Source organism: Ascidiella aspersa, chromosome 2, assembly GCF_963924565.1.
Source record: "Ascidiella aspersa chromosome 2, kaAscAspe10.2, whole genome shotgun sequence".
Lineage (NCBI taxonomy): Eukaryota > Metazoa > Chordata > Ascidiacea > Phlebobranchia > Ascidiidae > Ascidiella > Ascidiella aspersa.
The window spans coordinates 4404556-4420010 of NC_139448.1; the positions used below are offsets into that span (position 1 = coordinate 4404556).

Genomic DNA, 15455 nt, shown 5'->3' on the forward strand with positions numbered 1-15455 from the left:
TTTATTTAAAAATTGCAAAGAGTTAACTTTTTGTTGGGAAAAACACTTTTTATTAGGCAACAAAGACTTTTAAACAAAATAATTTAATCAGTGTGATTTTGACTAACAATTAATATTTTTCAAAAACAAATATATTTGTTATGTTTTTGAAGGCTTCTTAATTGTGTTTTTACATGAATATTATTGGCTATTTTCAGTTTTTTTGTCAGAAGCCTTTGTTAGAAACTATAAAAGTGTTTCGGCTTGTTTCAGTCAGAAATACATGTGAAATAATGGATTGCCATTTGATTTACAATTAAATATGGGACATATTGGTATTTAAAACTGAAAAACTAAAAATCAATGCCCAACAAAACAATTCAATATATCTTTAATATAGAAAAAAAGGGGAAACCACCGAAATATCAAAACGTAATTTAGGCTTAAAAAACAAACCTGTAATACGGCAATACAGTAATTAAGGACTGAAAATTATCTCAGTCAGCGTTTTACGGCGCACTTTTATGATATTAACGCGATGCATAGGCTAACCGACTGGCAGTCATTTGACGTTGGACTCGGGTTTTGCACGAAGCCAAATTGTGAAAAAGTAAAATGTGTGCCGAAAACGCGGGCCTCGTTCTAACTTGCAAAGTATTTCCGTAAAATGTTATTAGCGTTATGTTTTAACTGAACTCTGGCTACCTACGGCAGCTTTTTCACGTGAAGAACTCGCTTGGAAACAATAGTTTCATTGTCAATACGTGCTGGGCTCGCGTTTCCTGAGATCTTGTTTTGATATACCAATGAAATATAAAACGAGGTCAATTGTTAACTACGATGTTTGACAGCATACTGCACACCTTTGTTGGATTTCTTAGCTATTTTGACTGATATTTAAATGATGTTTATCCAAACTTTGCGAACATTAATCTCTTATTCTACCTTTATTTCAATAACTGCAGTACCTAGTAAAAATCGTACCTTGCAAATATTTTATCTGATCAAACTCAAAGTTTTAAACCTTAAATTACTATTTAAATATGTTTTCAAACTTTGTAAGAGTTTTATAATTACAATAGTACTTGTATAATATGCATATTCACTTAAGTTGGAACCCTTGGCTTTATTTGGGACAGTGTTGGGCGATAAAGTAACATATAGAAATAAAACATCATTACAAAATAAAGTCAATATGTTATCGCCATTGTAAAAATGCAGTTTGCATGATGAGAAACTAGCAGAAACAAAATAATTTTCATAAAGATATTTGTTTGTTTTTAAAGCACAGGAATAACGAACATGAATAAACGAAATTCTTCTGCTATAAAGGTCTAGCATTCAGGATATAAAGTGGTAAACCATGTAATTTTTTTGTCCAGTTATAAAGTTTATACAATTTTAAAACAAACAGTTGAAGAATTAGCATCTGTTCTTATTTGTGGCACCCTGAAGTATACACACGTATATTTATCATTTGAAAAGTTGCAGTAAGTGAATTGCTTTTTTTGCCCACAAGCAAGATAAATATTTAAATATAATGTTATTGCTGGCACATTGCACAGAACAACATTTCTGCAATTTCACCAATAGTGCAATTGCCAAAAAAACGATTGGTCACATAAACATGTTTAGGATTTTGTTCCATTCAACACAAACACTTAGTATTTAGACTTTTCTGCAATTTCTTTAGGTGTAATACAATAAAACATTTCAACTTACAACAAGCTCATAAGAAAAGTTAAACCTCACTTGATAACGTTAGAAAAAATGGTTTGTTATACTGTTGGCCTCTCTATGACAATTTATGTAGATGCAAGTATTTTTTAGGAAAACTAGAAATTAGAAGTTGGAGGTTGTTTGGAATTAAATTCCATTAACATTTTCATCCTTAAGGTTTACAAGAATGGCAAAAAGTGGTGAAGGTCGGATCCGATCAAAATGTCCTTCCAACTATTTTGTAAGTGTCTTGTTCCAGGGCTTCGTTAGCAACGATTGGAGAAAATCCAAGTTGTGTGTAAAGGTCAAGAAGCTGTATGGAGTCCTCAGATATCAAAGCATGGACTCCACAAGAATCTAGCAAAAATAATTACCATCAAATCTAAAGTCACGAAGCTGTGTCTTTAATTTAATGCAATAGTGTATCACAGTGTTTACATAGAGCAGTGCCTTATTTTTTTGCGCGGCAACCCAAATACTTAAAGAGTGATACTCCTGCGAAGCTTTGGTGACCTAATTCTCTTCAATGAATTCTTTGCCAGGGGTAGACAAAACACAATTAAGGCAATTCCAATAAATAAGTTGGAATTTAATTAATATGCCTTGTCTTTAAATTGCTTCTTCACTTTTCTCAAATTCAGTAGTAATCTTCACCAGAACCAATCTTTAAAAATCTATTGAGAACCATTGCAGTCGGCCAACCAAACAAACCAAACGGCGTCACCCACGCAGATGTCAGTGTTATAAATATCAGTATTCAAATTGAATATTTATTTTTTAATTTTTTTGTTTACTGGCTTACCCACCTAAATACCAATACGTTATTTAAGCTTGAAGAACAAATCAGTAATAATGAAATACAACGATAAAGGATTGCAATTTACCTTACTTGTCGTTTTACGACGCACTTTTACAATATTAGCGCGATGCACAGGCTAACCGCCTGGCAGTCATTTGACTCTCCAGAATATTCTTGACTTACTATGGGACTTTAGGGCAGACAAGAGACAAACAGTCATGCTTTTGGCGATGCTGGTGTTGGTTGATTGCTTGACTGCGATGCACATCATTGAAGGATAGGACGACGACAGGTCGCTGTCAGCGTAGTTGAACCGGTCCTCGGCGCTGTGCAAATCCACGATCATTTTCTATGGATATTACAGTCGAATTTAGCTGAAAATTATTTTTTAAACTAATTTTTTTGTGTGTGGTTGGCTGATGCAACAAAAATGATTGATACTTTAAAATCAGTAATTCTAAAATGGTGTCCGTAAACCTCAAAGGCCTGTGAGAAAGTTTCAAGTGGCTGCACAACATCTTTTAAACTCATCAACTGATAATATTTATTTAATCCACAAAACAGAAATTAATTATTATTTTTCCGCTTAAAAAGGTTTCGAAAATTATTGAGTAGTTCATTTATTTTAGTAAAACACAAATCTTTTTTTAAATTTACATAGTAATTTTTTTTTAATTTTACATCGTAAGACTGCAAGCTGAAATTTTCGTTTACAATTTAAGGAAAATAACAGCGAGTAAAAAAACAGCAATATCAAGTAAAGCATCTATTTCCAATGTAAACCGAAAACTTAAAATTCACCTCGACTTCTGACATACTGCTTCCCTCGCCCGACGGTCTATCGTATTTTTCCCTCATCTCGGGCAAGTAGGCCAGCTCGTACTTGGTCCAGAAGTCCTTTGCGTTCAAGCAAGCAGCCAGGTAACCACACAATCCGTCCTCGTCCTCCACAACAAAGCAGTAGTCGGGGCTTAAGGTCAGCAGCGCTCCCACCAACCTAAAACAAACAATGCTAGGTGTGACAATAGCGAAGACCGGCACAACTCGAAAATGGCTAACAATAAATTTGTTTGTGTCCATTTGGGGTCCGCGAGACAATTTTCTGGGACCGCGAAGCACCTACCAAAAAAATCAACACGACTCTCCTAAAGAAGATAATTTTTTGTGCAATAAAATTTTCAGGCAACATACTTTTTCGAACCAAGCTCATTAGTTGTTTGTTACCGATATTGCATGCTTGAAGTTAAATTGTCCATTGTGACGTCATAGTGTTGCGTTGTGCTAGTGAGAATTACGTTTTTACAGCTTGCTGCGCTGCCACTGTGGGCACGGATTTAAAACTGTTCGTGATTGCTAGACTAACATAAAGTGATTCGTTAATTAGAGGTTAACATAACTGATAGCAAAGAAGCAAGTGCAACCGTCCCATTGATACAATTAAAAACAACGTGTTATTTTGAGTTTATTTGTGTATATTTTTAAGGACCGTGAGCAATTAAAAAAAATGCTGGGTGACCGTTGCGTAATTTTTTAGCAAAAGTTTGAGAACCACTGGTTTAAAAGAACAATCTTGTACTTGTCTGCTGGAAGGTCTTTATGTTGTTCGAAAGTATTCGAGCATTCCATTCCGTCATTATGCGTTGTGTAGCAGATGTTGAAAACCGCCGCCTGTACAAAAATATAATTAGGTGCAACTGAGACTCCATTATACGCATGAAAAGACGCACATAAAAGCCAAGAAAGAAAAACGTTTTAAGAAACTATCATCAATCTTGAAAAATATTTCTTAAATTAAAATAGTGAAAAATTGCTACCAGAAACATAAATATATGTTTATACGAAATATTTTTTGTGTTATGTAAATTACATCATTAGTGCCTATATCCATTTCGCCGATTTACAAGCAGGTAATTACCTCATCTGTCGGAGTGTAAGGCCTGACAATGTAGGTGCAAACTTCAGGGGTAAGGGGAAGAGTTTGACAAAACAAATCAAACGACGAAGCAACGGGAAGAAGACGCTGGAATGAAGACGAAAATTTACAAATAAACAACCTCCAATGTTATCAGTTAAGTACAAAAGTCATAGCGTGTCTTTAAAAGGCCATGAAAGCATTTTGGTTTTGTTGTTAGATATTACAAACGAAAGTTGGGGTCGACCGATATCACCTTTTCATTTGTTTTCTACTAATCGATACGTTGGCCGTTGTACTTTAAATTATAAAAAATAATTGACTAACTGTCGAACATATTGTGGAAAAAGTGGCTTTCGACAATGCTGTTCTCCAATTCAGTTTACCTAAGCGAAACTGTTGCGAGCTGTTAGTACTTCGAGGTTACGGAGAAATGATAACTTACTTAGATGTAAAAACCCTATGCATGATATACCTGAGATACAGTAGTAACTTTATTTAATCGAACATATAATACAAATTACATTCGGTTTATCTACCTATTCAATAATTATACAACTCTGTTTTGGGATATTGACTTTCCATGATGTGCAGTTAACCGAATATTATGGCAAACCAAATGACAATTTAGGAAGTTCCAAAAATTGGGAAATTTGTTTATTTTAAAGAAAGCGCTGTGTAATATTTTGTAAGTAAAACATCGGTTCTAATTTACCCAATCAATATATCGTTAGAAGTGAAATAACGGCGTACATTATATCTGCAAATCGATATATCGGTCTTTCTCTAAACAAAAGGTTAACAATTTACTATATATTCATTTCGGGCCCCATAAATTTATTCTATATGTAATTTTAAGAGCCAATTTTGCAGAATACGACATCAAGTGATTACGACTGTGAGCAAAATGTAATACCTGAAATTCTCCGGATAAACCACCGCGGAAAACCCAGGGTTCCGGGTCTGCACCGATCCAACCACATTTGAATGCTGCAAAACATTGCGAAAATACGTTAAAAAGGACACAAACGTATATATTTAATGTTTCCAAGGTGTGAAAAAAGCAGTGTTAAACATCTGTTTTGTCCAAAATTACGTGTAGAAAACAACTTTGTAGGCCTTCGATTTTTTTAAATAGCTGTTCAGTGTTCACCCTTGTTAAAATTTAGTTCAATATTTAGGACCATGATTCAGCTAATTTAAAAATTCCAAATCCTTAATTTTGTTTTTACAGATAAAAAAACGGGACAGATGGTTGGCATTAAGTTTTACCGAAGACTGTAAATGGTCAACAAAAGTCCACACGACCTAATAGTGACTAAATTCTGTTTCAAAGTGAAATCACAAGTTCGTAACGAACGTGGTATTGAAGCAGTAGGTGACGAAGATGAAGCACTTTTGTCGCCGTCGTGTTTTTCGGAATCTGGACGAACTTCAATCATTCCTACAAAGAAAAGGAGATATATTGGTTTAACGAAAAAACATTGCATAAACCTGTTGCTGAAGTGTAACTGTGTCGTCTATGTATTTGTAGTTTTTTGGGCGGTATCAGCAACACATTATTTTAGCAGTAGCAAGTTAAGATGACTTTCGAGGCATACAAATTGCACTAATTCTGTGAATCACAAACTTGAATGGTGTGGATTTCAAATCTTGCACATAAAAATGGTCCCAAAAATGTTTTATTCTATTTTATTTCTAGATCACTACTTCTTGATATGATAAGAAAAATTCTCTCAACGAGAGGTATTTTTTCCATTTTGGAGAAGTTTGTGTGAAACAAAATATGTTACTTTTACTTTACCTATATAATGCTATTTTCGTTGTCGTTCAAACAAAATTCTGCAATTTTATTCTATGTACTGCAATTTAAACATTATAGTGTTTCTCCATTTAACAATGGACCTAAAAGCTTTAAACAACTCAAGTAAATCTTCCTCACCCAGCCATTTGACGTATGACCTCAGCATGGTAACAACTCCCTTCATGTCCCACAAGTACGGGAACAAATCGAAGAGTAGGGCTCGGTTGGGACAAGCGCAGATCTGGTTGAAGACTTTCAGGATGCTTCGACTGCTCTCTTCAAAAGCGAGGGCCTTTTCCGACCAGACCAAGGCCTTATAAAAAAATACTCAAGTTCATATTGACTTTTTTACTTTAAGGTCGGTGTTTTTAAGGCGCAAATTTGTAATCGGTACAGCTGAATAAATGCTGCAAGTTTTTTTTAACAAAAGCGTGATACAATTTTTTTTTTTTTTTAAGTCCAGTTGGTTACATTTTCACGTACGAATAACAGATAACACCAGCAACTAGGGATCTCTTCCGCCACCAAATAACACCATTAATATCATTAAAGAAGCGAAACTTAAATAGCAAACGTGACGTTTTCAGGCTTTTTAATCCACAATTGACATTAGCTCTAGGAAATTAGTTAAAGCTGAAAGTCTACCGCGTGTTATTCTAAAACATAACAGAGATATAAAAAGCACCATTGCTATTGTCAGCAATGCCTCACCTTGTCTAAATACTTTTCCGACTTTTTGTCATCGATCTTCGACAGTTTGAAGGCGTTTTCTTTTAGCCACCTGAACTTTGCCACCATTTCCCTCCCAACCAGTCCGTGTTCGTAAGGGAGGTAAAAGCACTGGACCAAGATGTGCAAGGCCTCCACCGTAAGCGGCTCAAAAACACCAACTTCTTCTTTTACTTCGGCGGATTTTTCTGCGGTCGTCATTGTCGGAGTAACCAAGGAGCTATCGTTGTCGGTTTTCGACTTTTCCTCTGATTTGCCTTCTTCTTCTTCTGGTGCTACGTACGGACTTCCGAGATCGTCAATGTCCAGCGGAATTACGCTTCCGCTCTGGGCGGTTGCCATGGAAACGTCGCTGTCCACCTCGTCGGTTTGCATGAGGATCTGAGCTTCTTCAGTTTCCATCTGGATTTATAGAAGCCATAATGGTAGCAACATACTTAATTCGAACATGGTGTACACTACAAGGACACACATCATTGATTGACAGATTCGGTTAGTCTATTGAAGGCCCCAGGTGTACTTATGATATGTAAGCATTTATCGTTGGGTCAACAAGCGACGTCACAAGTGCTAGATCACAGTTGTTGCAGACGTTTGTGTATGTATCTTCATGGCCTAAAATAGGTTCTATTTTGCCCAAAAGCTTTTATTTCTACAAATTACATATACTTTATTTAAACCATTTTTTTATTTTTTATTTTTTAAATTAACTGGGATACACATAAAACTAATTGCAGTTATGGGAAATGTTTTTTAAACGCAATTTTATTTTTAACTAGGGGGCATTTTTATATAATTCAACTAAAACATTTCATTGTCATTTCCACTTGTAATAAAAAATGTAATTTATTGGCTTTCCAAAAAATATTGGATAGGACAAGAATTAAAAAAGGACCCCAAAAGCTTAACAAAGTTTTATAATAGGTCTTTACTAAAAAAGATGAGAGCCAGTGCTCTCAGCGATTTTTTCTTTATCAAAACCGATAGTAATATTTTTTTTATAATTTGTTAAAACAGGTAACAACGTCTGTAACTGTGTTACATTTCTGTTTTACCTGCAGTGATGCTGAAAGAGGTTTCGGCGACGGATTTGTGTCGGTCTGCATCACTTCACTGCTTTTTTCCTCCCCTCCGGACTCTTTCATTTCCACATCATCTTTTCCAAGCGATTCACCCGCTTCGACGGGACACGGAGTTATCTCGACACTCATTTCACCTGTGCTCGAAGAATCAGTCGTAACTTTATCGGAAGCATCCTTATCGACAGAGTCTGGATCTTTAGAGGACGACATGTCAACGTCGTTAACCAAAGAGTCCGTGGTCGGTTTAGGGTCATTCGTTTGCGATTCCAAACTCGACGCCAAATCCGCAGGGTCTAATTTTGATTCGGCTTCGGGTATGAAGGGAGATTGAGGTCGCGACCCCACACTGAGTCGGGCGCTTATCATGGGTTCGACAACAACTGTACTTGTTACGCAGGTTGATGTTGATGGGGGCTTTGTGATGATTGGGTGAACGGGCAACATGGGTAAGGAAGGGGCTGTCCCGCTTCGGGGGATAGGCTTGCGCACCGGGTAACGAACGCAGGAGAAAACAGGGAGCCAGTCTTGGATGGCCTATACAAATTATATTTATGTCAGCTATTATTTAATAGAACAACATATGTATAACTGGAAAAAGATTAACATTTTTAAATCATTAAATAACCTTTTCACATAGTTATTCACATTTTATAAATCATGTTCCAGTTGCAACTAATAAAAAAAACATGTATACAGTATATCTATTAATGGTAGCTGCAGCTAACACATTCAAAGTCTATAATAGTTTTAAAGATAAGCTGCTCCTTTTAATAAGAATTGCCCTAATATTTCCAATTGTGTTCAAAAACAATATTATGAGTCCTGGTCCTTTTTTCTACAACCATTAGGTGTTAAATATGCTAAAATGGGATTAGCAACACATTAACAGCCATTATATATCTTTATGATTAATTAGCTTTAGAATATCAGACTACAAATTATTTTGTTCAAACATCTAACCAGCATTAGTGCTTCGTCAGGGTTGTACATCCCATGGTCAAAATTTGCAATCCGTGGATAGATGCTGCCATCATGTGACGAGTAATCGCTGTCTGTGTCACTGTCGTCACTGGCACGTCCGCTGCTGATACTGCTACTGACAGAGGAGGGTGAGTTTCGTACAGGGGTCGTCGGAGGATTTGGGGGTGGGGGACTTTCCCTAGAAGCTGAGTGTTCTGGAACAAAAAAATTTAGTATTTTTTTCTTTTTTAGGCTGGTTTCTGCTCCTAAACCAAATAGCAACTGACAAACGTAAAACACTTTTCCCACAATTATATTCAATTTACTGTGTGTTGTGAGTTGTAATAAAGTGGGTTAAAACACACTAATTACAAAAAATCGCTAATTTTGAACATGAAATCAGCTCGCAAAAGATTTGTTTTCACTAACTTAAAGAAAGTAAAATACAAAGGAGTGAATGTTAAGTGGCAGTCTTCCCATTGGCCAAAAGGCAGGAATATCTGAAATGTCAGTATTTGTTTGGACACATTACTCAGACAATCAGTTAACTTTTAGGTGCTGGTGACTTTCAGTTTCAGTATAAATGTCACCCAATTTTGAGTATTGACTGCCAATAAAAACGGTGTTAGCCAAGGGAAAGATAGAATGATAGCGAATAGAAGGAAGCAATAGCACAGGACCACCTTTAAGTAAGTATAGAATGATTAAATCTCACATAAAACTGCTGATAATCCATTTTATCTTGTGTTTTTACCTGTGCTATTGCTTTCGGCCGCTGTGGTATTCGGTTCGTCAAGTTTCTTGAAGCTCTTCCACCAGGTGGCGAGCGTGTGCATTGCAATAAAGTTGGCTTCAAACTCACAGTTGGGGTTTGTCAGTGCGCCGGCCAAGTGGGGAACCAGGTTGCTTGAACGACCTACACAACAGATACAGTTTAAAGGGAATAATAAGGAAAATCAATTTGTAGAAACACCAACAATGGCTAAACGAGAAAAGTGTCATAGCAGGGTGATTATTTTTTTACCTAAAAAAAATTATTTTGACCTAGCAGGGAAACACTGATTTAAACAACGCATTGCTGTTTGAAGTACCGCAAAAGTGTCTTATTGTCGCCTTGTCAGTCACTTATAGTTTATTTATACTAATGACCAGTTGAACACGAATCAGTTATTTTTTCGGGTTTATGCAAAGCTCTTAAAATGCTTAGTTTATATTTTTGACATTTCAAAAAAGAAAAAAAAAGTCTAGTTAAAACACAAGGTAAAAATAATTGCGAAAAATTAACGAAGACATATAGTTACACAACTATCGTTACACAACTATCTAAAGCAAAAATAAATTTGATATGTATGGTTAATTCTGCCGGCTAGTGTATACATTGCTTTATAGAGGATATCATTTAATTAATATGTTGTCACATGTAATTTGAAACTGTTTATATATTTTAAACTGACTAACAATATTAAAAAATCTCACTACAGTCCTTTTTTAACTTTATAATTGTAATTGTTTTCATTTTGTAAGCCATTTTGACTTGAAAACAATTTTTCATATTTTAACTGGCCTGTAAATTTTGACAAAATTCTGGCCTGTTTTAAAGTTGCCATGCCTAGTTAAAAACAACGCAACACATATACTGAAAGAAAATTCAGATCTCAATTATTTTCAAATTTACATAAAGCAAATCACGTACTACAAATTGGACACATTTAGCTTAAGATGCATGATCTTCCTTACATTTGTGGCCAAACAAACTCAAAACTGATAAGCTTGTTGTTAAAATGCATAATAATATGTAACAGGTTACAACTAAAAACAATCATAAAATATATCAGCAAGAGCAATTTTACTGTAAGCTGATTTATAAACATAAAAATAGATTTAAAATACCCTTATAGGGTCCAAGAAAGACTCGTTTTGGGTCATAGTCATTAGCGTGGATGTTGTCCCAAATCACAACTTTTCTTTGAAGTACCGAAGTCAGGAGTTGGATTGATTCAACGGAGATGACGTTCGACACAACTTTTGGCCCTTCATAATAAAACAAAAAGTAGTACTTACTTAAAAATATATTCACTGCATTATGCTTTATATTGTATTGGGAAAGTCATTCCATCTTGAATTGTCGTTAAAAATAATCAGCTGCAATGACTGTAGCTTATAATCAAAACATTATTGTTTAGTGTATTATAACAGCAAAAACGTTTCTTTAAAAAAACTACCAACAATCGGTTTTGGACTTAAAAAAAATATACAGCAAAAGCATATGTCATATGTCAGGCATAAACCAACTGTATGAAAACACTTAACTCTGGTGGTGGCAAAAATTGGAAAACAGCAATTCTGATGTTTTTGTAATGCCAGCTAAATCTTGTGAAAATATACAGGCAACAAACCTGTCCACATGATTGATATGTGAGGGTGGAGAGCTTTACCCAAAGTTCTCAGATATGTGGAACTGCTCACACTTGGTATGGCCATGTTGGAACAGTACTCTGCATAAAAAAGAATAGGGATATTGCTGAAATCTTACATTCCAGTATCAGGACAAATATATTAATTTTTTGAGGGAGGCTTAACCAATAACCATGATAAACTTGTACATCTGTAAAATAGCACTAATGTTTTTTATAGAATAAAGAGTTGTACAGAATGAACCAACCAATAATAAGATTATTAATCACATATGTAATATATATATATAGTTTACAATAAAAGGTTTAAAACTTTGCCTCAGCCAAGTAGTTATTCACTAGTAAATTATAAATAAAACACCTACATCAAGAGTATATTTAGTGCAAGAGTCATTGAATAAGGAAACGTAAGCTTGTTGATCAAAAAACGACTTCTGGATCGCTACATCACAGTGTATGAACACATATGTGTATTTATGTTTTTTGCATGAGTATTCAAATTATTAACCTACCTGTAGGGCAGAAGAGGAATCGTGGTTGGTCTAATGCCCTAAACATCATGTTAGTAATAGAGGATTGAGCGTGTGCAGATGATTCAAATTCATCCAGATCGGAGGTGGTTAGCACTGGGTCGATGTCGTCGAATAAAATTGCAAATGCCTTGCAACCAAGGGATTTAACCTGGAGTCAGTACACAACAAAAAAATCGTTATATGAAAGAGCTTTTTTAAACATTTATGGTCAGATAAATAAAAATAACACTGGGTACAAGTCTCCAAGTTCTAAATATATTAAAAATGTTTGTCAACCTGTTTTGCAATAAATTAAATATTAAGCGTGAGTATAACAACAAAGATTTGGCCACCCCTTACTGAACTTTTTGTAAGTGAACAAATTATAAGGCAAATAGCAATAACTTTCTTCATATCAATTTTGCTCAGATTTTAAGAACAATAAAATTTGGTCCAAAATAAGCAAACAGTGCTAAATACTACAATATTACTTTCATTTTAACCTGTAGCAGCTTGTTTTTTAAACAATTGACTTCTTTTTCTGCTCCATAGACCATATCCAGGCCGGGTGAAATTGCGTAAACAAAAGTGACGTCGTGCTCTGCTGCAGCATCTATGAGGCCTTTCAACAGCTCTGTAGTAAAAAGAGTGGAGTTTATATAATTGATTGTTGTATGCACTACATTTACAGTTGTAGCATCTCAGCAAAATGACGTATTATATCCAGGATTGGGATTGTACACTCGTCCGCTCACCAAATTTTGAGAACAATTCACCACCGGAGAGTGCTGATTGATAACAACCCGCTTGACTGGGTGTCGTTAAGCAAAAATTGGTTGTTCTTAGCAGACCTACTGGACTAATTGTTTTAAATGCCAAGAGTGAAGGTAAAATATTACATAAATCGCTTATGATACACGTTTGCGCAACTATGACGAAGTAAACAAACTAGGCAGGCCATACTTAACTATGTAATCAAATTAAAGAAAAAAAATGTTAAATTACTTGTGAAAAACAATTAGCTTTGACAGAAATTAGCAGACAACTGTGATTTAATATCAACCCTGCTATGTGTAAGAAATTTTACTACAGACATAAAGAACATCAACAACACATATTTTGTTGTGTTGTTGTATACATAACAGATTAAATGCAATTTAACAGGAAAATACATGAGGAATTTATATAAGAAAATAAATAGATAACAAAAAAAATATGTGTATTCAAAGATTTATGAAAAAGCATTTTTACCTGCTTCATCTGGAGAATACTTTTCTCTCCAGAACAGTCGGTGTTTGTAGTCGTCCTTGGGAGCGTACAAGTAAGTGTTCAGGCCTATATCTTGCATTCTATAAAACAGAATAAAAGCTGTTATATGAAAAAGGAGAATAGACTAAACATTACGTAACAATTAAGAAAAACGTCAGAATGATTTAATTCTTTCTTTGAAAATTTTAAAGTTCCAAATTTATTTTAAAAAAATTACCTTCCAAATAGTTCTTTCCTCTGTTCAAAAGTCCATGGTCTCCCGTAAAATCCCTCAACTACTCCGCACATGTCATCGTGTTCGTGTTTGGTTGTCGTGACATCGGAGAAGTCGTCGATTTTCCTCCTGGCAAGTTTTGACAGCTTCTGCACTTTGGTTTTCAGCTGGCCCATGTATTCGTTGCTTTCGGAATCCTCGTTGCGTTTGTCTTCAAGCATTGCGTCCAATTCGACGCTCTCAGACATACCACTTTTTCATGGATGTCAAAATCAGCGCTACTAAGTTTCTTCCATAACAGTTCATAAAGCAGCTATAAATTTAATATGTCTGCAAGACAATAAGTTAGTTAATTACCTAACATTAAGCCTGGAATGTAATCACTTTTATGAGGGAATGTAACCTTATATTGGAAATAGGGCTAAAATGTTTTGCTGCAAAAAGTACAAAGATAGTTGGAAGTAATATTAGCCAACCTTACACCAGAAGCCATTACAGACTAATCAAATCTTTCGAACAATGATGAAGCAAAGCAGGCTAGAAAAACAACTGTTCAAATGTAAGACCTTAGGTCATACCAGGACTGTTCTATAAAGGCACAGAAGGTAGTGAGTCGAGAAACAACTATGACACTATTGCTTTCGGTAAATGCAACAACTACCATTTTTATAAGCACACAGTCTAAACTACCACAATAAACTATGCAAACAAACACAAAGTGTGGGTGATTTAATGTTGAGAGTAACTCTGTATAGCAGACATGGCCATCAGTCAGAAACAAAGAGCCACATTTCTTACTTGGTTGACCGCAAAGAGCCACACCTTAAACATGGCCAGTGATAAATACCTCCCTGTCTCTTTCTCTCTTCCACACATACCTTTACGTAGCTAGATTTATTCTAGATATTGCACATTAAAAATATTTTGTAGGAAACTTTTAGGCGAATTTTATATTCACACTGCAGGACTTATATAAAAACCTTTGCACTGTATATCTAAGTTTCTAAAGTCTGTTGACTTGACAAACTGGAATAGGATCTTAGTACAGGTGGATCCCACAATTTTTTGTTTTGGGGGGACGGTGAAATCGTAAACAAAATTAGTCTGGTACACAAATATGCAACAGAAATCTAGCATAAATACATTCAATGAGAAGGCGACAAAACCTTGTTGCCTCTTAAGTTGTTCGCAAACAGCCGTGACACATGTATATGCTGACAACATTCTCCACCCCTGCTGCTTTATAGTAACTTACTAAACATTTTTCAGTGGGCTGTGGACAGAGTCTTTGACCAATTTTTACCACAAATTTTGAAAGGGGTAGTTTAGTCCTAAATAGGGTAATTAACTTTAAGTGCGGGTACTGCCTAAACACAGGTTATAATTTGGATTGGTTTAGGAGAAGTAACAGCAATATATATCACCAGTTTAATTAAATCGCCTGTCTGTAATAGTAGCAAAAGTAACGCTGAACTACGTATTTTCTTCTCAATAAAAACAGTGTGTTGTTTATTATTCTGACGGTGAAGCGTAAGCAACGCTTGTAGCTGTTGTGTTACTTCAGAAAGCAAACTTTGCGTTTATCGTAAAAGCAAAAACAAACTAACTCGTTAGTTTTAAAGCTGCACTACTAGCACCCATTACTTTTCTCAGAAGTTTTAAAGCTACGCGACTGTCGTATTTAACCTATGTTGTCGCGAAAATCACGGGCCTAGGTTGTTGATAGAGCAAGAACCAGCGCAAACCGGATTTAACCTGAACCCTGCTGCCGCGACACTTTGAGTTCAGGGCGAATGAATCTCGCGCCTCTCTCGAAAAACGAGAACCGTTTTGCGGGGCTTGCCCGTATTACGTCATCAAGGCAGGAATTTTGAAGGATACGCGTCGGTAAATAAGTAGCTGTATTAATTTGTAGATGGTAGTTAGCTGTATCAATCTTATGTTTTAAACTCGCCGGCTTATGGTACTAAAATGCTACGCCTATTTTTTTTAGAAGTTGAAAGTTTTGTTTCCGCTCCATAGAACTTACTTTTGAATTCACTTCTTTCATAATTGTCGTCTA

At 35.4% G+C, this 15455-nt stretch overlaps 1 protein-coding gene across 1 annotated transcript; it reads right to left on the reverse strand.

Moving 5' to 3' along the window:
- Positions 1–1097: 1097 nt before the first annotated feature.
- On the reverse strand, positions 1098–13712 carry LOC146163232 (protein O-GlcNAcase-like). The gene is made up of 18 exons (XM_083381165.1): positions 13397–13712; positions 13162–13259; positions 12414–12544; positions 11911–12079; positions 11381–11479; positions 10875–11015; positions 9739–9900; positions 8985–9199; positions 7998–8558; positions 6925–7344; positions 6352–6526; positions 5770–5853; positions 5326–5399; positions 4413–4517; positions 4074–4165; positions 3299–3494; positions 2681–2846; positions 1098–2055 (listed from the first exon to the last, which is right to left on the reverse strand). The coding sequence occupies exons 1-18, from the start codon at positions 13639–13641 to the stop codon at positions 1916–1918; spliced, it is 3273 nt and encodes a 1090-aa protein (XP_083237291.1). The 5' UTR covers positions 13642–13712; the 3' UTR covers positions 1098–1915.
- Positions 13713–15455: the final 1743 nt, after the last annotated feature.

Excerpts from the sequence above, each read along its gene's own strand:
- LOC146163232 (XM_083381165.1), bottom strand. The coding sequence starts at position 13,641 with ATGTCTGAGAGCGTCGAATTGGACGCAATGCTTGAAGACAAACGCAAC. Across the intron at positions 9,200-9,738 it reads GGCCGAAAGCAATAGCACAG|AACACTCAGCTTCTAGGGAA; the intron begins GTAAAAACACAA and ends TTTTTGTTCCAG. Across the intron at positions 4,166-4,412 it reads CTTACACTCCGACAGATGAG|GCGGCGGTTTTCAACATCTG; the intron begins GTAATTACCTGC and ends ATTTTTGTACAG.